Below are 23,617 nucleotides of genomic sequence, written 5' to 3' on the forward strand. Positions count from 1 at the left end.
TGGTTTAACCCACAGCGCCACCCGCGTGCCTGCAAGCAATTACCAAAAAGTCACATGCTCTCCTGTCACCTTCAATGACTATTACATTACTCAGTAGTGTAGCACATTGGAAGTCTGTTTCTCTACCCATTTACTGTGGAGTAAGCCTGAGTTCATACTTCTGAGCAGTTGTGCGTAGGACTGCAGTTTTGCCCTGCGGAGTGCCTACCATTACTCTGCAAAGCAAGCAACTCTTCTACTTTATACTTCCAAGTTGCATAATGGTGGCTTGGTTAAAGCCCACAATAAGTACTTGGTAGAGATGGGATCTGATCTCGGGTATCCCATATCCAAGACATCCTTGTCTTGATCTTTGGTCTGCCCATCTTACTTAAGTGGTGAGTCAGCCCTCTAGCCAGAGTTCATATTACTTCTGTGCTTTGTTTGGCCGTTGGCTTCTTCTTATTCCTTGGTAAATGCTAAAACAGTAGTAATTAGTGAAATTTTTAGAGTCTCATCAGCACAAAAGTGGAATCACAAAGCTGGATAAGATAATTTGGAAAGAAATGCATTCGTTGGCCGGAATGCTAAGTGACACAGGGTGGGAATGCTGCCTGTACATTTTACTTTTATTTTCTTGTGCGGAAGACATAGACTTTCACTGCTTTACACGAGATCTGGAGGGGAGGGGGAGAGAGCCTGAACATTCCTTGGGAACACAGGCTCCAGGAAGCATGAAAGCCAAACTTCAAAGCACACAGGATTAAATACCACAAGGAAGGATTGCCAGCCGCCTGCCATTTCTTCCTCCAGACTATCTTAAAAGCAGTTCTGCTCTGCAAACAACTTGTTGCCTGAAATGAAACCATGGAAAGGATACCCTTCCTTGCAACATGCAAAAAAAGTGGCTGATGCACCAGTGTCTTCCGACTATTAACTTTTGCCTTCCGACTAACTTTGGCTTTGGGCATGTGAGCATAGTATACACACATGATCCACATTCCCTCCCTTCTCTGAGATAATCCTCCAGTCATAGCTGAGAACTCCCCAGCGAGCCAGGCGCTCTAATTGTGCTAATCTTCCGCCGCAGACACACACAAGACGCACACTCCCCCCGCCACTCCCCCCTCGTACAACTTGTGATTCCAGAGAGCCCTGAAAAGTATGTGCCTGCCCCTCCTCCAGCTCCTTTTCCTACCGGCTGACCCGAGATCCATGCCTGGCAGAGCACGCTCCCAGAAAGCAGCCCGATGACTCTAACCAGGCAGGATTTCGGTGGGACGCTTCCGCGCCCCTGTGAGTTGGGCATCGCCAGCATGGAATGCAGTAGCAGCAAAGAGGAAACCATGCTGCAGTCCTTGGCAGCTGGAGAGCCCTTCAGGCCCGTGGAGCCCCCGAAGAAGGCAACGGGGAGGTTGGTGATGCACAGCATGGCCATGTTTGGCCGAGAATTCTGCTACGCCGTGGAGGCGGCCTTCGTCACACCTGTGCTGCTCAGTGTGGGGCTCCCCAAAAGCCTTTATAGCCTCGTCTGGCTCATAAGCCCCATCCTTGGCTTTGTGCTGCAGCCTGTGGTTGGCTCGGCCAGTGACCACTGCAATTCAGCTTGGGGCAAGCGGAGACCTTACATCCTGGTCCTGGGCATTATGATGTTGGTAGGGATGGCTCTGTACCTCAATGGAGAGACAGTTGTCTCAGGTGAGTAACTGAACACTTTGTTGAGCCCTGCAACATGTACCTTTGTGAATCCGAATATAAGGGTGGGTGGGTGGAACAGTGGAGAAAGTGCAAGTTTTCTCAACAAGTTTGAAGCGTGCATATTTGGTTATGTGTCTGTGAAGGACTAGCTAGCACCGTGAAAATTAACTAATGTGTGAAATAAAAGACCTCTCGCACTAGGGGATTGAAGCTTGTGTTTGAAGGAGGCTTGGACGCAAATGCTGTCTGTATTCTCCATGCATGTTTGATACGACTGTTGCTGCCACAGTCGCCTCTTTCCAGTCACAGACAGGTTCCAGGAGTAAAGAAAATAGGCAAAGAGCTAATTTCATTTTGAGACTAATCATTTTAATCATTGTTTATTTCATGAAAAAGTTGAACTATGCTGTGATTCCATGATGCAGAGGCTAAACTCACTGTAAGTTACAACAACAACTATAATAATAATATTGGACAGTGTCTGTGAAGCACTTCAATCTCCCAATTAATAAAACACAAATGCTCGTATTGATTGTTCAAGTACTTCACATACACCAGTATGGCGTAGTGGTTATAGTGTTGGACTAGGACCTGGGAGACCAGGGTTCAAACCCCAATGCAGCTATGAAGCTCATTGGGTGACCTTGGGCCAGTCAATCTTGGCCCAGCCTACCTCACAGGGTTCTTGTGAAGATAACATTAGAAGGAAGAGAAATGTGTAGGCCACCTTGAACTCCTTGGGGGAAAGGTGGGATAAAAATGCAATAAATAAACATCAGTAATCCCTACAACATCTTTTAGGATCCCTAAATTTAAGGGGCTTAACAGGTAACTGGTTTTATTAGAATCATAGAGCAGGAAGGGATCTCAAGGTCATCCAGTCCAACCCTTGCCAATATATCCCTGATGTGGTAGCTGGATGACCACCACTTTTGAACTAGTCTGCTCCATTCTCAGGAAGCTCTTCCTAATGTTTAGTCAGAAACCCCTTTCTTGTAATTTGAGTCCATTAACTGTGGTCTTGCCTTCTGAAGGAAAATAAAGCAAATTTGCTCCACCATCTGTGTGGCATCCCCTCAGATATATAAAGCTTGCTTTCATATTGTCTCTTAATTAATCTCTTCTCCATGCCCAGCTCCATCAACCTACCTTCATAGGACTTGGTCTTTTGAACCCTTCCCATCTTTGTCCCCTTCCTCTATGGAGACACTCTAGTTACTCAATAGCCTTCTCACACTGCAGTGCCCATGTAAATAAAACAAGCAGCTGTGGGTGCTTATTTTACCACAATTAAGGACCAATTCATGACACATTCTTTAGAGGCTTTCGAAATGAGGAACTTCCTGCAATAACCTTGTGAGGTTCAGCAGTCAAGATAACTGGGCTGTTATAACGGGCTTTGAAACTTCTTTGAAAGTGCTCTGGTAGATCAGAAGTCCAATAGATTTTTGATGCTGTTAACCCTACATCCCTAGCCACTGACTCAGTAGTCAACCTGCAGAAACAACAGGGAATTCAAGAATGGAGGTGTTGCAATACAATTTCCAAAGTGCTTGGGTCTTGCATTTAAATTGCCTTTGTTCCATTGCAATCAATTGAGTTAAATGGATTTTTACCAAGAGCATTAATACCAACTAAAGTGGTTCAAAGCCAGCTATTCCCTTCCAGTGTGCGATAAGAGTCTGTTGTGGAAAATAAAATATAATCAGGTACCCAATGAAGCCTTTGGTGTGTTCTGACTCAACACATAAATCAGCTTTGACTGTGTGATTTCGTCTGCCAGCTTGCCGCCCCGAGATTGCGACTTCTGCATTACCCAATGAAGCAGAAGACTTAATGGCCTCCACTGCTCTAGACACCTTCCCTTTGTCCTTTTGTTATTTCCCTTTCTCATCCAGGTGTATCACACAGAAAGTGGAGCGAGGGAGTGGTGGGTAAAAGGACCAGACCAGAGGGGTGGAATACGTTTGGGAAAGAAAAGCTGCAATGGTTGAGTCCCCAGCTTTGTTGGCCATAAGAACAGTGATATAGTTGCCCTAAGTGGAACCCAGCATCCCCATTCATGCAACCGAATACTGGAGATACTGCAATGGTTTCAGGGGCCAGCTATGGAGTAGGGCTGATGCACATCATTCATGAGCTGGTACATATAATGACTTGGGATGATTTAGGATGACAAATTGGGCGGGGGGCATTGAGGAGGGTCGTTTTACAGGGAACCAGGCAGAGGGCCTTCTCGGTAGTGGCACCTGCTCTGTGGAACACCTTCCCACCAGATGCCAAAGAGAAAAACAACTACCAGACTTTTAGAAGACATCTGAAGGCAGCACTGTTTAGGGAAGCTTTTAATGTTTAATAGACTATTGTATTTTAATATTCTGTTGGAAGCTGCCCAGAGTGGCTGGGGAAACCCAGACAGATGGGCGAGGTATAAATAACAAATTATTATTATTATTATATTATTATTATTTTTGGGGGGGAGTGAAAACTCCTGGAGGGCAGAGGCAGAAACACAGATGCCGAAGAAGCAGCCTACACTCCAACATTTCTCAAATGAAAATGTCCCTATTTTCGTCTGAGGAATGTTGGAGGGTATGAAACTGGTACTCAGAGGCATACTGCCTCTGACAGTGCTGTGTAAGAGGAGTGAATTTTCCCTCTCCTGCACCTTACCTTCTCCCAGTCAGTTGCTCCAGCCATACATCTCTGTTCCTAGATCCCTTCTGAAAGAGACTGGCACAGCCAGCTGCAAGGAGGTCAGGTACGAGTGCGTGGGGGTCCATTTTGGAATCTGCTGACACATCTAATGCACAAAAAATAAAAAGGTGACAATTGCTGCAATCTTAGAACAACCACAGATTGAGAAGTCCCCAGCTTTAGAGATTTCCTGTGCAAGCGATGGCTCTTGTGAGCGAAGAAAGCAACAGAAAATTGCAGCCGCATTGGCCCTCAGTACTCCATGGTGTCTAGGAAACAGCTGTAAAGTGAACCAATTTCTTCTTTTGCAGCTTTGGTTGCAGACAGAGGCACCCAGAGGACTTGGGCTATAGTTATCACCATGCTGGGAGTGGTGCTCTTTGATTTTGCTGCTGACTTCATTGATGGTCCCATCAAGGCCTATTTATTTGACGTCTGCTCTCACCAGGACAAGGAGAAAGGGCTTCATTATCATGCCCTCCTGACAGGTAAAACCCATAGCATCTGAACGGTTCTCTTTCCCCTCCCTTTAATCATACAGCGCGATGAGGGAGAGAGAAAGGTGGCAGCTGCCTGGAGTTCCTTCCTGTCTTCCCATGCTTAAGCTTCTTGAACAAGTTGGTCATCTGATGCAGTGCTTCAGTAACAAGCATTGTTTAACAGGTCATCTTGTGACCGCTGTAGCTGCTACAGAGAGGATCCGGAGGAACAGCTTCTTTTGAAAGAAGTAACATCCTACAATTAAAATTGAAGCCAAACGAGCAAGAATTTCCTCCTGCTTTTGGGTTGTTATACTGTTCTGTTTTTGCATATTTGTACAGTGGTACCTTGGGTTAAGTACTTAATTCGCTCCGGAGGTCTGTACTTAACCTGAAACTGTTCTTAACCTGAAGCACCACTTTAGCTAATGGGGCCTCCTGCTACCGCTGTGCCGCCGGAGCACGATTTCTATTCTCATCCTGAAGCAAAGTTCTTAACCTGAAGCATTATTTCTGGGTTAGCGGAGTCTATAACCTGAAGTGTATGTAACCTGAAGCGTATGTAACCCGAGGTACCACTGTATTTTCCACAATGGGAACTGAAACCCAGCAAAGGGCCAGAGAAGATACAACAGCACAAGCTTTTTAAACCTGGATTGTCAACTCCTAGCCACATTGACTGTAGAAAGTAAGTCCCAATGGGCTTAGTAAAACTTACACCTCAGGAAACTAGATGTGGACTCTGCTGCATATTTAAATACTGTTTAGAAGAGTGCAGTTGTCCCATCCTCTCCCCACTCACCCCCAGTGTCTGGTGGGAAATAAATTTGCCTGTCATGCCTTTTGATAGTGCTGCTACCACATGCTATGCAGAGTTTATTTTGCATTTAGATGTTACAAATCTGCTTATTATGCCATGCAAATCCTCAAGACATACAAAAGAGATGCCAAGAAGTTTGGGACGGTGTGCACATTGTACATTTAAAGCACAGAATACCTGCCCAAGAATCCTGGCAACTGTAGCTTACCCCTCACAGAGCTGCAATTCCCAGCGCTCTTAACAAGCTACAGTTCCCAGAACTCTATAGGGAAAGTTATGTGCTTAAAGAATATACGGTGCTGGGTATATAGCTTCTTTGGTTTAGTATCTTTAGCCCTTCAAAGAAGAATAAATACGATTATATTAGGGAACCTGTGGTCCTCAAGATGTTGGACCCATAATAAGTATGAATTTTCTCTTTTTAACCCATCAGTTTTGTTGGTGCTTCTATGGATACTGTTGTTGATTTTATTATTATATGTTGGACACCATCTTGATATTTTTAAAAACAACAGTGTGTATTTTAAATAGATAAATAATTCTGGGCTTAAAGATTCCTGCATTGCTGGGGCTGGACTAGATCACTACTGTGGTCCCTTCCAACTATAAGTCTGTGTTTCTATATTTCTATCATACTTGACTAGGGATGGGGGGGGGGTTGATTTTGCGTGCATAAAAAAGGTAAAGGGACCCCTGACCATTAGGTCCAGTAGTGACCGACTCTGGGGTTGTGGCGCTCATCTCGCTTTATTGGCCGAGGGAGCCGGCGTACAGTTTCCGGGTCATGTGGCCAGCATGACTAAGCCACTTCTGGTGAACCAGAGCAGCGCACGGAAACGCCGTTTACCTTCCCACCGGAGTGGTACCTATTTATCTACTTGCACTTTGACGTGCTTTCGAACTGCTAGGTTGGCAGGAGCAGGGACCAAGCAACGGGATTCACCCTGTTGCGGCGATTTAAACCGCCGACCTTCTGATCGGCAAGTCCTAGGCTCAGTGGTTTAACCCACAGCGCCACCTGCGTCCCTTATCTAATTTGTACTAATTATCCAAGCAAACACATAGGAATTTGCTTGCAAAGTGTGTATGTTAGTCCAAACTGCATACAAAAATGTGTTTGTTGGGAGAACTTTGCACTGAAATGCTGGTGAATTTTCATGAGGAGTTAACAAATAACAGTTCGCAAATTGTTGCGGAAATGTGGAGATCTGAACTTAAGACGGGAGATACAAGAAACTGAGTGGAACCAAAAGAGACAAATTCATCCATCCTAGTCCTTGACCATTGTCCCTACTGGCTGGAGATGATGGGCGTCTAAACTCAACAACATCTGGAACATAGCTGTCAACTTTCAGATTTGAAAATAAGGGATCAGCAGCCTCGAAAATAAGGGATCAGCAGCCTCACCTGTCCCAGGGACAGTCTACGGCATATCTAACAATCCAGGATAGCAGCGGGTAACGGCGCTGGAATAAGGGAAATTCCCGCAAAAAAGGGGAAGGTTAACAGCTATGATCTGGAAGGTCACAGGCTCCCCACCAAAGCGTATGGGCTCCTTCTAACCCACAGAGGGAGAATCTGTGGTCCTTTAGATGTTGGGCTGTAACGCCCATCACCTCCATCATTCTGTTCCCTCTATTATATAGCCTTGCTCTGGGCTAGGAGGTTCTCCCCACAAAGCCCAGTCCTTATTGACTCATTATGGCTGCTGCTCTCCTCACCTGCCATCCCATCTCACTCTTCTGCTTGTTACCTCTTGGATTCTCCATGGTCTGGCCTGGCTGCATGCTCTTTACTTCTTTCCCTCCAGGGTCAGCAGTATTTTCATGATTTGGGGATGGGGTGGGGAAGGTCATGAAAGAAAAGGCATTCTTCCCCCCAAGCTTGGAATATTTTCCCAGAAACTTTCTCCCCACCATAAATGAGAGTTTTTATTTCCTCAAATCCAGCGTCTCTTACGAGGTCACATCCAGAGTGACACTGGATGGTGGTGAGAGATGGAAGGAAGTTCCATGTGATTCAAATGCCTGCCGACCACACCGCCACTAAACAAAGAGAAGGTTGTGTTGCCTTGCAGTCTGAGTGATGTCAGCAGTTACTTAAATTGTGGGTTATATACATAGATTTGACCTTTATATTATTGCATATCCTGCTAACCATAGCATTTTTGGGTGCATTTTAGAAGCACTTGCAAATGCATGGCAAACATTACACTGACAATTTCCCATGAAGCAAGCTGTTACTAGAATCTGTAGCGTCATAACGCTAACGTAGCAAGGGTCCTTTTCCAGTCCTAGGGCCACATTCCTTACTGGGTAGCTTCCCAGGGGCCACGTCCTAGTGGTGGGCAGGGCAATGAGTGTATATTTTACTTTTGTACAACAGACTACACTCACTCTCATGCTGTCAGCAATAAATCACACTTGTCCGTGACGTTAACTCTTAATTCAAGGAAGCAGGTTGACTCAGGGGGTCAGGCCTAGTGAGCACAGTAGATCTTGCTCCTATGAGGCAGTTATAAGGACTGAAGGTCCCCGCTTCCCCAAAGTTCACTACATTTCCTCCTCCCCCAGGTTCTTCGCAAGCAGAGACTTATTCGCCTTGTCTGCCTTTGCTCCTCCCTCTCCGTACCTCTTCTGGTTCTGGGTGCTGGTTGCAGTAGGATGGGGACATGCCCGGCTTCTTCAGCAACCTGCCTCATCTCTGCCTCTTGGCCCTCTTCCTCTCCAGCCTCTGCTTCTGGACTGCTCTCTGCCACAGCCTCTTCCTGCTCACTAAACCTTGTTACCTATTCAGCTTCCAACACCACTTCCTCCCAGTCAGCTCCCTCTTCTTCCTCTGATCATTCATCTTTGTCCCACCCCTATCAACAACCAACAACAAATAGCTCCCCTCCCACAAACACTTTTAAAGGGCCATACACTGTTCATTCAGCAAAGGCTTGGTTACAGAAAAATGCTTCTGCCTGGCACCTAAAGATTTATAGTGAAGGTGCCAGGTGAGGCCTGGAAACGATGCCTTATGAGGAATGGCTAAGGGACCTGGGCATGTTTAGCCTGGAGAAGAGGAGGTTAAGGGGTGATATGATAGCCATGTTCAAATATATAAAAGGATGTCACATAGAGGAGGGAGAAAAGTTGTTTTCTGCTGCTCCAGAGAAGCGGACACGGAGCAATGGATCCAAACTACAAGAAAGAAGATTCCACCTAAACATTAGGAAGAACTTCCTGACAGTAAGAGCTGTTCGACAGTGGAATTTGCTGCCAAGGAGTGTGGTGGAGTCTTCTTCTTTGGAGGTCTTTAAGCAGAGGCTTGACAACCATATGTCAGGAGTGCTCTGATGGTGTTTCCTGCTTGGCAGGGGGTTGGACTCGATGGCCCTTGTGGTCTCTTCCAACTCTATGATTCTATGATTCTAGGCTCTCTGGGAAAAGCAACCCACAATTGGGAAGCCACCACAGAAAAGGCCCGTTCTCATGTTGCCACTCTCTGGACCTCTCTTGGAAGGGGCACACAAATAACCTGCCATGTTGATGTTAAATACGATTCTACTGTCTTTGTTTTTCTGTTCTTTTTTAGGTCTAGGAGGGGCCCTTGGCTACCTTACAGGTGCCATCGACTGGGGGCATACCGTCTTGGGAAAATATTTGGGATCAGAATTCCAGGTGATGTTCTTTTATGCTGCTCTTGTCTTCCTGATCTGCTTGACTGTACACTTGTGCAGTATTCCCGAAACTTCACTCGCTGACAAGGTAGAATCCGAAGCCCTGCTGAAAACAGCTGAGCCCTATCCATATGGTTCCATAGGAAAAGTCAAGAATGGTTATTTTAACAGCGGATATAATGAAATACGGGTTTTATCTCGGCAAGGGAAGCCCACCCTCAAAGAAGACATTCAGGTAATTGTGCCTTTTTTAGATTGCCATCTCTGCCTTTAATTCTAATATATTTGACATGGTAACCCTGGACCCTCCCATGAAGTGGGAAGTGAAGTACCGTATTTTTTGCTCTATAAGACTCACTTTTTCCCTCCTCAAAAGTAAGGGAAAATGTGCGTGCGTCTTATTGAGCGAATGCAGGCTACGCAGCTATCCCAGAAGCCAGAACAGCAAGAGGGATCGCTGCTTTCTCTGCACAGCGATCCCTCTTGCTGTTCTGGCTTCTGAGATTCAGAATATTTTTTTTCTTGTTTTCCTCCTCCAAAAACTAGGAGTGTGTTATGGTCTGGTGCGTCTTATAGAGTGAAAAATATGGTAATCAATTTGGAGGATGAGGTTATCCAAAATAAAAATGGAGGCCAGAACATGGGGCTGGGTCCTGACTAAGTAAGTTGTGCCTAGTTCCCATTGAAATCAAAAGAACTTCAGTTAAGTCATGACTAACTTGCCCTATCTATTTCAATGGGATCTAAGTTCAACTAACCTAGTCTGGTTCTAACACATAATATTTATGAATGGCCTATTTCCTATACTTTGGGCATGATCTTAAAAAGTTAGTTATGACGGAGGCTACAATCTTATACAGTACTCACTGATCTGGGAATAAGCCCCACTGAACTCAGTGGGATTTATGAGTACACAAGCCCAGGAATGCATTGTAGGCTCTGTTAAAGGCAGTGAATTTGAATGGACAAACATCACATTACTTTTAGTGGAACTTAACTGCAACACACTTTCACTGGACTGTTCCCCTTGGATATAATCATTAAATTACCCCAGATTACACCGAGATACTAAGTATCTTGTATGGTGGTTCCTCCCTTCTGACTTGGTGCAGAAATAACAAATATTGGTTGGGATTCACCTGATCAGCCATTTTTGTGAAAGGACTTTCACTTGTGCAGTTGGGCTCCCACTCCCTCTGCACCTCCCAAAATTGGCTTGAAGGTCAGGAGGACTCCCAGAGCAGCATGCAAGGAGAAGCTGGAATGCCTGCACTGATGGAACGATTACAAGAGTGCAATATTGCATTCCAAACATCGATCTCTGTGTGACTGTTATCTGACAGGCTCTTCGTGAAATAAGACCTATTGTGTCACAGAAATTAATATTCTGTGGTCCCCTGTGAATGAAACCCACAGTCTGCGGGCTCCTTCTTCTAATAGCTTTACATTTAGCTTTACATTTTTAAAGATAAGTCGTTGGCTGCAATCCCAGAGAGCAATATGTGTGCCCAGCTTTCTGAGTTCATTGATCTTGATTAACTTTGCTCAGATTCCATGTCTTGCACTTAGCCAAGAAGGATCTTGGATCTTGGCAACGCATCACTATGTTCAGTTTCCCTAAGCCAGGTCCTCAAGTAAATGCGTTTAGTGAAAAGGAGTCAGTCGGTCAGTACATGCTGCATTCATTACAGATGTCAACAGCTTTTGCATGGTTCTTGGTCTAACAACACAGGATTCTGAATTGCATTAAGCATCTGGTGCATTCTACAGAAACACTTAAAAAAAACCCAGCTCTTTGAAAAAAGACCTGGAAATGGTCCTATGCATGCTTATTTAGAGGTACGTCCCACTTTGTTTGGTGAGGCTTAAAAAGGTAAAGGTAAAGGACTTCTGACCATTAGGTCTAGTCGTGACTGACTCTGGGGTTGTGGTGCTCATCTCGCTTTACTGGCCGAGGGAGCCAGTGTACAGCTTCCGGGTCATGTGGCCAGCACGACTAAGCCGCTTCTGGTGAACCAGAGCAGTGCACGGAAACACCGTTTACCTTCCCGCCAGAGTGGTACCTATTTATCTACTTGCACTTTAATGTGCTTTCGAACTTCTAGGTTGGCAGGAACAGGGACCGAGCAACGGGAGCTCACCCCGTTGTGGGGATTCCAACTGCCGACCTTCTGATCAGCAAGCCCTAGGCTTTGTGGTTTAACCCACAGCGCCACCCACTTAAAAAAGGTAAAGGTACCCCTGCCCGTACGGGCCAGTCTTGACAGACTCTGGGGTTGTGAGCCCATCTCACTTAAGAGGCCAGGGGCCAGCGCTGTCCGGAGACACTTCCGGGTCACATGGCCAGTGTGACATCGCTGCTCTGGCGAGCCAGAGCTGCACACGGAAACGCCGTTTACCTTCCCGCTGGTAAGCGGTCCCTATTTATCTACTTGCACCCGGAGGTGCTTTCGAACTGCTAGGTTGGCAGGCGCTGGGAGCGCACCCCGCAGCAGGGATTCGAACTGCCGACCTTTCGATCAGCAAGTCCTAGGCGCTGAGGCTTTAACCCACAGCGCCACCTGTGTCCCGCGCCACCCACTTACTCCCAGATAAATGTGCACAGGATTGTAGCCAGAGTCTGGGGAAAATGAAACGTTAACATGCACCTTGTTTCCTAAAGATATATGAAGAGTCTGATAAGCAGCTAATTTTGCATCTAGAGCTGAAAATGGCCATGAGTCACCCATGTAAAAACTGACACAACTTTGGCCAGAATCTTCCGAAGTATTTATTTTCAAGTGAAGTTGATCTGCATGAATATTTGGTAGCAAGTTGATATATTTTGAAGCCAGTGGGGCTTACATTCTGCTCCATTGATCACAGCTGTGTTGTGCCAACCTTGTGCCAACAAGGAATTTTTTTCTTAGGATTGTGCCAATCTTGTTCTGGGATCTGTAGATGTGTTTTACATCACTGGCAATATATACCATGGTGAGCCACTGCTAATCAGAATTCAAAGTACTAAGCTGGATGGATCAATGGTCTGACACTGTTGCTCTTGTGTCTGCTAATCAGTTTCACATTCAAACAAAAGTGCATTCAAGGAAATTAAGTGAAATTGATTTATTTATTTTTTGGCATTTGTTTATTTCAAGCCTGTTTACCCTGCTATTTAGGTGAAAATGCTTCCAGAGTGATTCAGGGCTCCTCCAGACAATCTATTTATCCAGCCTTCATCTTGATTTATATGCACAAAGTTTATGCATTGGTTAGACTATGCCCAGACTTCCTTGAACATTTGTTCTCATTTGTTTATGGGGCAGTTATATGACAATGAGCAGTCAACATGATATCCTTGTGGGGTGTTTGCATGTCTTCCTGTTAATCATGTGTTCAGCCCTCATGCTTCAGTGCATTTCCCTGTCACTTTCCTAACTGCAAAAAGTTGTTAAAAAACAGATTTGCTGGATGAGGACAGATAGGCGCATAAGGAGCAATAGCGTTGCGAGCAACCAGTGTGAAGAAAGTAGCCCAAAATTGAATAAGGAAGACTTGATATCCAAATGCACACCAGCTGGATCTGATAATTCAGATAGAAGTGAGCCTTGAGTTGTTGGTTTAGCTAAAACCCCAGATATCTGATATTTCTAGAGAAAGTGCATTCCTTGTTTCTTTAGCTTTTTAGCTGTCAGCCAGAGGCAATTCCTGTGGGGTGAGATGTCTTGTTTCACCTTGCCAACCATTCAAAACAGTCTTCTGAAAGTTGCTTTCATGTGCTGGTTTATTTTCATGCAAGGCATCCACTCCCACAAACTTCTGCATCATCCATCAGTATCTTGAGAGACAATGGTGTTACTTTTTATTAATAATTCATCTAATAAATTTATATTCCAGTAGCATCTACCTTGAGGCAGGTAGGGCTCCCAGGTGGTCTCCTATCCAGGCACAAGACCTGACCTAGACCTCCTTAGCTTCGGCTGCACCATCTACCCACAGACCATGCCCTGAGAATAGTCCTCTTTGAAGAATATGGCCCATCGGCCCATCTAACCCAGTATCCTTTTCACGCAGTCGCTTACCAGATGCTTAGGGGTAGCCTGTAAGCTGGACATGAGCACAACAGCACTCTGCCCACCTGTGATTCCCACCATACAGTATTCAGAGACATACTGCTTCTGACACAGGCAGTTAGAACATAGCCTAGATCTTCATGAATTTGTCTAATCCTCTTTTAAAGTCATCCAAGCTGGTGGCCATCACTGTCTCCTGTGGGAGCAATTTCCATACTTTAACTAGGTGCTGCATGAAGTTCTGTGTTTTATCTGTACTGAATCTTCCAACATTTAGTTTCATTGGTGTTATGTACTGAAGTTCTCACCCTGGGCCAGCAGGGGGATACTGTAGATAGTTATGCAAATGAAGGATCGAAAGTGACGTTCAGTGATTGGATAGTTTTAGAAAGTTGCTACAGTAACGTTGTACTGGAGCTCTATATAAGCAGGCTGACTGAGCCCTTCAGCTCAGTTCTGTTCTGGCCTCTGAATAAACAAGAGCTGTTTGAAGAATCGCTGTGTCGTCTGATATGTTCACCCACAACTTAACAATTGGGTGTGCACAAGTTCTAGTGTTATGAGAGAGGAAGAGAAGGGGGGCAAGAGAGCTGAGAAACTGAAGAGTGGAGAGGCAGGGGGGGAAATCCTCCAGTCTGTTGGGAGCCTTTTCAATGAAACGTTGGAATATCCTTCCTTTCAGGTTCAGAAGCAGATGACCATTAAGTCCCTCCTAAAAGCACTCCTAAGCATGCCTTCCCACTACCGCTGCTTGTGTGTGAGCCATCTGATGGGATGGACAGCTTTCCTTTCCAACATGCTCTTCTTCACCGATTTCATGGGGCAGGTACGGAAAAGTAACCATCTTTCCTCTGGGCAAATTCAATTTTTAGGATTTAACTTTCATTCGCTTGCTTATGCAGCCTGATGGCAGATTTCAACAGTTGTCAACATCAAGAACAGGGAAATCAGATTTCCAAGAACAAAAAATGGATCCCTCCAAGTATCTTCATAGAACTGGGTCCATTGGGTAGCTGGATTTTTCATCTTTTACTTTTCGAAAAAGGTTTCTGCTGTTGAATCTACTGCAGTCTCCAAAATATGAAAATAGCAGTCATAAAAACACAAAGGTTTCCATTTGTGTTCTAAATGTTTGATTCCCCTTCATCTCACTCTTGAATTCTGTAGAACTGACAATCATACCATATATTTTAAAATTAGAGACAAGAAGGCAAGAACAAAGATATTGGAGATATACTTCAGAGGTCCAGACTATGAGAAGCCTGAAAAAAAGTAATAATTAATAATTTGGTTGTTTTTTATTTTAGTTTATTGTTTTTAATTGGATTATAATTGGATTATGATTATGATTTGATGGATATGTTAATTGGCTGTTTGCTATTGGAAAATTAATAAAAATGTGTTTTTTTAAAATTAATAAATTAGAAACTAGCAGTTAATTCTTTTGTTTACCACATTAATGTATGCGGCATTTGCAACAGAAATAAACCTGACATTTCAGGCTCTCTGTTTGATGCTATTCAGACTTGTATGTGGGTTTTCCAAGTCTGATCCTTCCCACTTGCTAGTGGAGGTTGTCACTGCACTGGCGCTACTAAGGACAGGAAAACCACTGAAACCATCTTGGATGTGAGTCCTGGAAGACCTGCTCCCTGCCTTGCAGGCCTTTTGCCACCTGGGTTGTTGCTGTTAATTTTCCTTATGTTTATTTTGGATCCTATGATTTATGTGGAAATTGTTCAATTTCTTTCTTTTTTTTTTTTGATGTCTTGTTGATTGTTTGACTGCTTTTGCTATGTCTGTAGTGGTGTAATTTTGTACATGTTGTAAGCTGCCTTGAGCAAAGTCAAACATAGGCTGCCCCACAAGCGAGGATTGGAAACCATGTTCAAGCTGAAGTTTACAATCCTGGTTTTCAGGCAAGAGAGTAAGCAGTGAATTGTATCCCACATTAAAGGTAAAGGGACCCCTGACCATTAGGTCCAGTTGTGACCAACTCTGGGGTTGCACGCTCATCTTGCTCTATAGGCTGAGGGAGCCGGCGTTTGTCAGCTTCCAGGTCATGTGGCCAGCATGACTAAGCCGCTTCTGGCGAACCAGAACAGTGCACGGAAATGCCGTTTACCTTCCTGCCGGAGTGGTACCTATTGATCTACTTGCACTTTGATGTGCTTTCGAACTGCTAGGTTGGCAGGAGCAGGGACCAAGCAACGGGAGCTCACCCCATCGGGGGGAATTCGAACCGCTGACCTTCTGATCGGCAAGTCCTAGGCTCTGTGGTTTAACCCACAGTGCCACTATCCCACATTAGTCCTACTCAAAATCAACCCATTGAAATGACTGGGCATGTCTAACATAGGTCCATTAATTTCAATAGGTTTGCTATGAGTACCGGTATATCTTAGTTGGATACAGCCCTATGACTTAGCAGGAACTGGGACCGCATGTTTCTTTTGTGAGGGGGGAAAGAGGGAAAAGGAAATTCATGAGCTCCAGGTTAGTTATTGTAATGCCAAGCCATGGTTTGGTGTGAAAAGACATAGAGTGGCATTGTGCTGCTGGAAAGCCTGTCTGAAACAGAAGCCAGACTGCAATACTATCAATTATTGGCCCTGCGCTATTGGCAGAAAATTGGCTGACAATACATATCACCATCATAATTAAAGTCACCAACATCAAATAAACACAGATGCAGCCCTGTGCACATTTGCTTGGAAGCCAGTATCTTGTATCCTGTTTTATTCAGAGGCATGATTACCAGCACAGCTTGTTCTTATTCTTTTCTATTTCGGCACACTGCAGATTGTATTCAATGGTGATCCTTACGCACCTCATAACTCCACAGCATACCTAACCTACGAAAGGGGAGTAGAGATCGGGTGCTGGGGGATGTGTATCAACGCCATCTCTTCCTCGCTTTATTCCTGTAAGTACTACCAACAAATGGATCACTTGCGATCTGACCAAAATATAAAGTGCATTCATACAGGCAGGGCATTTTGCCTACATTCTCTATGTGGCCATACAACAACTTTGTAAGGTTGATCGATACTATTTATGCCCACATTACAGAAGCAAAGTTGGGGGTGTGAGAATGGTGGTTTGTGCCAAGGCTTCCTGGTGATGCCATGACAGAAGCAAGGTTCAGAAACAGGGCTTTATGGTAGAGCTCATGCTCTACAACCATGTCAGCAAATAATATAAAGGTAAAGGGACCCCTGACCATTAGGTCCAGTCGTGGCTGACTCTGGGGTTGCGGTGCTCATCTCGCTTTATTGGCCGAGGGAGCCGGCGTTTGTCCACAGACAGCTTCCGGCTCATGTGGTCAGCATGACTAAGCTGCTTCTGGCGAACCAAAGCAGTGCACGGAAATGCCGTTTACCTTCCCGACAGAGCGGTACCTATTTATCTACTTGCACTTTGCCGTGCTTTCGAACTGCTAGGTTGGCAGGAGAATAATATACTGACAATATTTTTATAACACTGTACAGTGGTACCTCTGGTTACGTACTTAATTCTTTCCGGAGGTACGTTCTTAACCTGAAACTGTTCTTAACCTGAAGCACCATTTTGGCTAATGGGGCCTCCCGCTGCCGCCGCGTGATTTCTGTTCTCATCCTGAAGCAAAGTTCTTAACCTGAGGTACTATTTCTGGGTTAGTGGAGTCTGTAACCTGAAGCGTATGTAACCTGAAGCGTATGTAACCTGAGGTACCACTGTACTGTTTCAAAATTCATAAACAGAAGACATATAATATGTGCATGGAGTCACAACTTAATAAGAATCAGATATATTTTCCATGAACAGGAATGGTAGGAGTGGTAAGTCTCTGAAATGGAGGCAGAATGCCTTTCCACAGTCAATATCCTAAAAATGTGAGATGATGAGAAACATCACAGTAGGGTGCTCCAAGCACAGCAGCAGACAGCAAATAAATGTTCCATGAACAGGAATGGTAGGAGTATAAGGTTCAAGCTTCCTTCATTGATATGCATGGTAAGACCCAAAGAGTAGTCTGGAGGTGGTAAATAAATTTTTTAGCTGCTGAAACCCAACAGATTTCATATGCAAGCTCCTTGGAGGAAGCGAGGTACAGTTAGTAAGATTCTGTCAACAGCTTCACTTTGAAGGAAGGTAATATTATTTTCAAAGATATTGCAGATGTTTCACACTCCAGTTTGATCTACATTAAACAATACATAAATCTTGCGAAATAAAATAATGTTCAGCAATGTTTCCAATGGATTCCTTTTAGACAGAAATCCCCCACCCCTTTCCCAATCTTTTTCTTCCAACAGATTTGCAGAAAGCGCTTCTGCCTTACATTGGATTAAAGGGACTTTACTTCATTGGATACCTGCTTTTTGGGCTGGGCACTGGCTTCATTGGGCTCTTTCCCAAGGTGTATTCGACTTTGGCCCTCTGTTCCCTCTTCGGCGTAATGTCCAGCACGTTATACACGGTGCCATTCAACCTCATTGCTGATTATCACAAGGAGGAGGAGGAGGTAAGTTAGAAGGGATGGTTGTTGTCAGATCCTTTCCTATAGCATCCTTCTTACAACGCCCGTGCCTTTCCCTCCCCACTCCTTTTCTGGATGCTATGCAAGAAGTGAGGGCAGAAGTCTACAGCCAGGTTGCCTCTCTTTATTGCTCACACCTTGAAAGTCAGCTGACGGCACCTGAGCCCTGCTTTTCTAGATAGACGTTCTGCTTAAAATCCTAGGGAGAAATAAATAGTGCTAAAAACCAGTGGAGTAGGCCTTAGTAAAAGGTAAAGGGACCCCTGACCATTAGGTCCGGTCGTGGCCGACTCTGGGGTTGTGGCGCTCATCTCGCTTTATTGGCCGAGGGAGCCGGCTTACAGCTTCCGGGTCATGTGGCCAGCATGACTAAGCCACTTCTGGTGAACCAGAGCAGCGCATGGAAACGCCGTTTACCTTCCCGCCAGAGCGGTACCTATTTATCTACTTGCGCTTTGATGTGCTTTCGAACTGCTAGGTTGGCAGGAGCAGGGACCAAGCACCAGGAGCTCACTCCGTTGCGGGGATTCGAACTGCCGACCTTCTGATCGGCAAGTCCTAGGCTCTGTGGTTTAACCCACAGCGCCACCCGTGTAGGGATTAAATCTGCACACACTGATTTAGGCCAGTGTTTTGCACACAGTATTCTTTGCTCACAATATTTTGTTGCAGCGTCATCCACGGAATGGGATGAAAATAATCCCACCAAGAATTACATTTTATTGGCTATGACAGCCTGGATCAGCAAATGTTCTGAAGGCAAGGCAGGATGCTCAAGGAGCAGAGCTTCATTATAGAAGTCAAGGCTGAACACAACTCAGCCTCTTGAGTTAGCTTCATGATCAGAAGAAGCTGCGGAGGCTGAACTTTTTCAAGGATGTCAGATTTTGTGTGGTTTAGAGGACTTGAGAGTTCATCAAGTGGAAAGCAATGCAAGCCCAATGTTTCATACTTTAGTTGTGGGAAATTGCAGTCAAAATAATGTGCTAGTTAGTGCATGACGGGGTTAAGACAAGAGAGGACTGTTCCTAAACTCAGCTGGGTCATCCCCCCCCCCACAACCTTCATGAGGGAGAAAGTGAAACTTATTTGATTTCCTTTCCTCACTCTTTCCGTGCCATGTAACAGACCAGGATGCATTACATTCTGTATATTGCACCTGTGTTCTCTTTGCTGCTGCATAGAACAACGCATGAACCAGACTTTTGGACTTAGTAGGTAATTTTTTTAAAACTTACTTAACCGTATGTGGTCTGATCATTGCAAGAAGGGTAGAGAGAGGGGGCAAGCACTGTAAGCAAACTAAACAGGATATGAAAAGGGTCTAACAACCTGTATTCCATGTTATAATGCTGCTTAACTCTGAGAGTGTTTTTAACTCTATCAGGGTCTCTCTCCCGCTGGAGAGGGCACCCAGCCGATTTTTTGTGTGAATTACCTACACGGGGCTCGTAGTTAATTACCTACATGGGGCTCATACTTTCCTCCCACATACTAGTGAAATTCATTTTTCGTAGAAAAAAGTCTTGGTAACCTTAGCTTGTCACGATACATTTGCAGACATTTGATAACTAACTTATTTGCTGAACTTTACGTCCTCCTGTTAACATAAGGCAACACAGTGGTCAGAAAACTGGGGAGATCTGGACTCACATTTCCACTGAGCTATGAAATTCACTGGTTGATCCCGGACCAGTCGCCATCTCTCAATCTAATCTACTTCACAGGGTTGTTGTGGGATAAAATGAAGAGTGGGGCGGGGAACTGTATATGTTTAATTTTATTCCTAGAAATATCTCTCTCTCTCTCTCTCTCTCTCTCTCTCTCTCTCTCTCTCTCTCTCTCTCTCTCACACACACACACACACACACACACACACACACACACACTCTGTCAGGGAACTGACATCAGAGCCAGAGGTGGAGGCAAGGCTCCCAAGCAATGCTGGAGAAGGGCCCAGCAGGGAGAGAAGGAGCTCATCGGCTGGGGAAGGAAATCAGCATAACACCAGGGATAAAGGGGGGCAGATGGGGGAATCGGAGAAAGGGCTCCAGGACTCCTCACCGGAGACCAGCGGGGAGAGCACGGGTCCTCCGCTACCCACACCCACCCTGCGCAGAAGACTTCTGTGCAGGGAAAGTAGGCGTAGACTTGGCGTCAAAGAACTTCTTTGCTGGAAGAAGTTCAGGAAACTCCCACTGACGGATTCTGCTAGCGACAGAACAGCCACGAAGTGAAGGGCTGTCCAGCCAGAAAAGGTTTAACCAGGCTACCTAGCCAGGAGTGGCGGCAACTTACGCACGAGCAACCCCATATAACCATTACACACACGTTCCTTTATTTCCCTAGAGGAAAGGCAGGATATAATTGTAAAAAATATTTTTTAAAAGATGTATTTGATATGATGGCACTAGAAAGGTAGTTCAATTGCATGCTCTCTTAACCAAAGAGTTTTCATCTCCAACTTTCTAAGGGTAATTATGGTTCAGCAAATAAGATAGTGTATCATTCATGACAAGGCCAGACCATCACAAACCCATTTTATTTAATTATTTATGAAAAATGCACTTCACATTGACCTTGCAATGCTTTTAATTTATCATTCAGAAAGCACCCTTGTTCCCTGTTAAGTGTGAATTGGATGACTCTTCAGTCAAGTGCCCTGGATTTCAATGTAAGCTAGTAGGGAAACATCATACTTCAAAGGAGTTTTCGATTTACTCCCCCAAAGCCTGGAGGACATATCATTTAACAGAACCTTATGAACTGTCCAGGGACACAGGTGGCGCTGTGGGTTAAAGCCTCAGTGCCTAGGACTTGCTGATCGAAAGGTCGGCGGTTCGAATCCCTGCTGCGGGGTGCGCTCCCGCTGCTCGGTCCCAGCGCCTGCCAACCTAGCAGTTCGAAAGCACCTCCGGGTGCAAGTAGATAAATAGGGACCGCTTACCAGCGGGAAGGTAAACGGCGTTTCCGTGTGCAGCTCTGGCTCGCCAGAGCAGCGATGTCACACTGGCCATGTGACCCGGAAGTGTCTCCGGACAGCGCTGGCCCCTGGCCTCTTAAGTGAGATGGGCACACAACCCCAGAGTCTGGCAAGACTGGCCCGTACGGGCAGGGGTACCTTTACCTTTATATGAACTGTCCATGGAACACAAGGCAGAGTTTAACAGCCATGCAGTCTAGCAAGTGGGGGGAAGTTTTAGCAGGAACTTCAAGAGAAATCTCCTTTCAAAACCAATGAAGCCAATTGCCAATTTCTGTAAAGGAAGTTGATTCCGGGAAAGGCTAGGTACATTCTACCAGCTTGAGTAGGGTTTCAGAGTATGTGCAGAGTTCCCTGCCAGTCATATGGTCCGTGCGACTGTTCCCTAGTCTGTGTGTTTCCAGCATCCCAGAGGCTGTTTCACAAAACTGGGAGGAGGACACCAGAGCTTTAAATCATGCCACTTATCGTGGGCACAAGAACAAAGTCTTGCCTTGCTTGCTCATCAAGACTGTGTAGTATTTGAACAGCTGAGATTTATGCAGTGAAACGATCAGCGCAGGATTGTATGGTCGGCTGTGCCTTGTTTGATGGAGTTCTTTTATCTGCTTGCTTTCAGGGCCAGACCGGAGGACAAGCCGGAGAGCACAAACGAGGAAAAGGTGTGGACTGTGCTGCCCTCACTTGCATGGTCCAGCTGGCGCAGATCATTGTTGGGGTGGGCCTGGGCTTCCTGGTCAGCGCTGCTGGGAGCGTGGTGGTAGTGGTGATCTCTGCCTCTGCAATCGCTTTACTGGGCTGCTGCTTTGTAGCGTTCTTTGTTCGGTACGTGGAAGAGAACAATAAATAGTCGAAGCTTGGGAGAAGCTGCTGTCTTTGACAAAGGGAGAAACACGGTGGTTCTCTTGTTGCTGTTCGCACACTAGTTATTTCTGTAGCAAGTTTTCGCTTTGTGTGTTTTCTGGGAATATTTGAGGCCACTAGTTCTCCCACACAGTTCAGGCAGGTCTACACTGTGGACTTAAACTGGTTTAAAGGGCATCCCTTCTCAGCGAATCACGTGTGCTATTTTTGTGGTGAGGACTGTAGACCTCAAACTAATTCCCTCCATGCATAGTCTTCTTCTTTTTAAGCAAACAAAAATTCATAGAGTTCAGCTATTGTGTTTTTCACTTTTCCGAATCAGAGTGCATATCCAGGCTCTCTTAGGCAGCATCCGAAAGGGGGCTTAATAATTCAAATGGGTTGTTCAGATTCATAGCTGTCAACGTTTCCCTTTTTTTTAAGGGTAATTCCCTTATTCCGAATAGGATTCCTCGCAAGAATAGGGAAAAGTTGACAACTGTCTTCAGATTTCACAAACAGGGAGGAATGTGGACTAGCAGAGGGGCGTCCCAACCTGTGGCCCGTGGCATATCTGTGGATTTGTGGTTGAACATGTGCGTTGGCACATCCATCGTGTTACATATCCATAAGGGGTTTTTAATCGAATTTTACTTGCTTCTTATTTCTTATATCGCATTTTCTTGTGTAATACAATTTGAGTTCTATGGAATTCAATAAAAGACAATAGATAAGAAATAAAGGAAGCAACGACGATACAATTAAAAATCACGCAGCATCTAGCACAGCACGTTGCTGTTGCTACAACAGACAGAAAAATCATTAAATGGTTCGCCAAAATCCTCAGCCATTTTAAAGTGGTTTTTTTGGGGGGTGGGGGGGGTTTGGGAACCACTGGGCTGGCATTTTGATGCCAACAATGCCATGTGGACCCTGGAAAATGGTTGCGCTGATTCCACACTTGGGGTGTGGGTTACTGGTCTAGTGTGGTGACAACAAAGGGCTAAAACAGTTCTGATGCTAGAGATCTCTGAATGGATCTTCCAATTTATTTATTTATTTATTTATTTATTTATTTATTTATTTATTTAGTATTTTATAAAGCCGGGGCCCTTGTTTTCACTTGAGCAGCAATGGTGAGAAAGGGTTTTGTCATTCTTTCCATGCACCACTCCCCAGCTATCGCTATTTGCCCTCCTAGGAAAAAAATACAGGCACAATGGATGATAACTTATATCAGAAAGAGTTAAACACCCTCTCCCTTAGCACAACTGCTCTGATAAAAAGTAGAACATCCCCACCATGCCTGCTTTAATTTTAATGTATTTATTTTTAAAACTTCAGTCATGAGCTACCCATATCATTTCTGTCTTTGCCTTAAAAAGTGTAACCCTGGAAGTCTCCAGTCCAAGTCAAGCTTTGAAATCACCACAGTGAAAGGGAAGTGTGGAAAAATCTTGTGAATGTTGAGGTTTTCTAGCCATTTTAAAGAATTCATTTTAAAGACCAAGTGGAAAATATCAGAAAAAAATTGTCATGAGGGTTTTCCTGGGGTGGAGGGAGATGTAAATGGGGCACATTTACATCTGTGGTATAAAAAAGGTATTATATTTGGACATTTGCTGAAGGCATTCAGTCAGATTAGACATTTACCGGTGAATGTCGCACATTGACCAATACATATAAACAGTCTCTTGGTGATGTCTTGGAAGATGCCTATATTGATCAAATTTTTGACACATACCATAACACACACACAAAGTGACAGGGCTTCCATCAAGATAGGACTGTCTGGACTTTTGGCCTGAAAACTGTTTTGGCTGTTAGGACTCAGCCTCTCGAGAGAATGCAGAAATAACGTAGAATGTTTCTGACCATGT

General features: G+C 44.9%; 1 protein-coding gene across 1 annotated transcript; it reads left to right on the forward strand.

Annotated features, from left to right (window-relative positions):
* Positions 1-1,136: 1,136 nt before the first annotated feature.
* On the forward strand, positions 1,137-21,770 carry SLC45A2 (solute carrier family 45 member 2). The gene is made up of 7 exons (XM_081929802.1): positions 1,137-1,677; positions 4,686-4,862; positions 9,253-9,572; positions 14,072-14,215; positions 16,192-16,315; positions 17,688-17,896; positions 21,514-21,770. Exons 1-7 carry the CDS (start codon positions 1,230-1,232, stop codon positions 21,742-21,744), a joined length of 1,653 nt encoding a protein of 550 aa, XP_081785928.1. The 5' UTR covers positions 1,137-1,229; the 3' UTR covers positions 21,745-21,770.
* Positions 21,771-23,617: the final 1,847 nt, after the last annotated feature.

The sequence above is a fragment of the Podarcis melisellensis genome, assembly GCF_964234715.1.
Source record: "Podarcis melisellensis genome assembly, chromosome: 11".
NCBI lineage: Eukaryota > Metazoa > Chordata > Lepidosauria > Squamata > Lacertidae > Podarcis > Podarcis melisellensis.

What these genes read in the sequence shown, in the direction of transcription:
- SLC45A2 (XM_081929802.1), top strand. Translation starts at nt 1,230, where the DNA reads ATGACTCTAACCAGGCAGGATTTCGGTGGGACGCTTCCGCGCCCCTGT. An exon ending in TTATCATGCCCTCCTGACAG is followed by an intron (nt 4,863 to 9,252) that starts GTAAAACCCATA and finishes GTTCTTTTTTAG; the next exon opens with GTCTAGGAGGGGCCCTTGGC. An exon ending in CCCTCAAAGAAGACATTCAG is followed by an intron (nt 9,573 to 14,071) that starts GTAATTGTGCCT and finishes CCTTCCTTTCAG; the next exon opens with GTTCAGAAGCAGATGACCAT.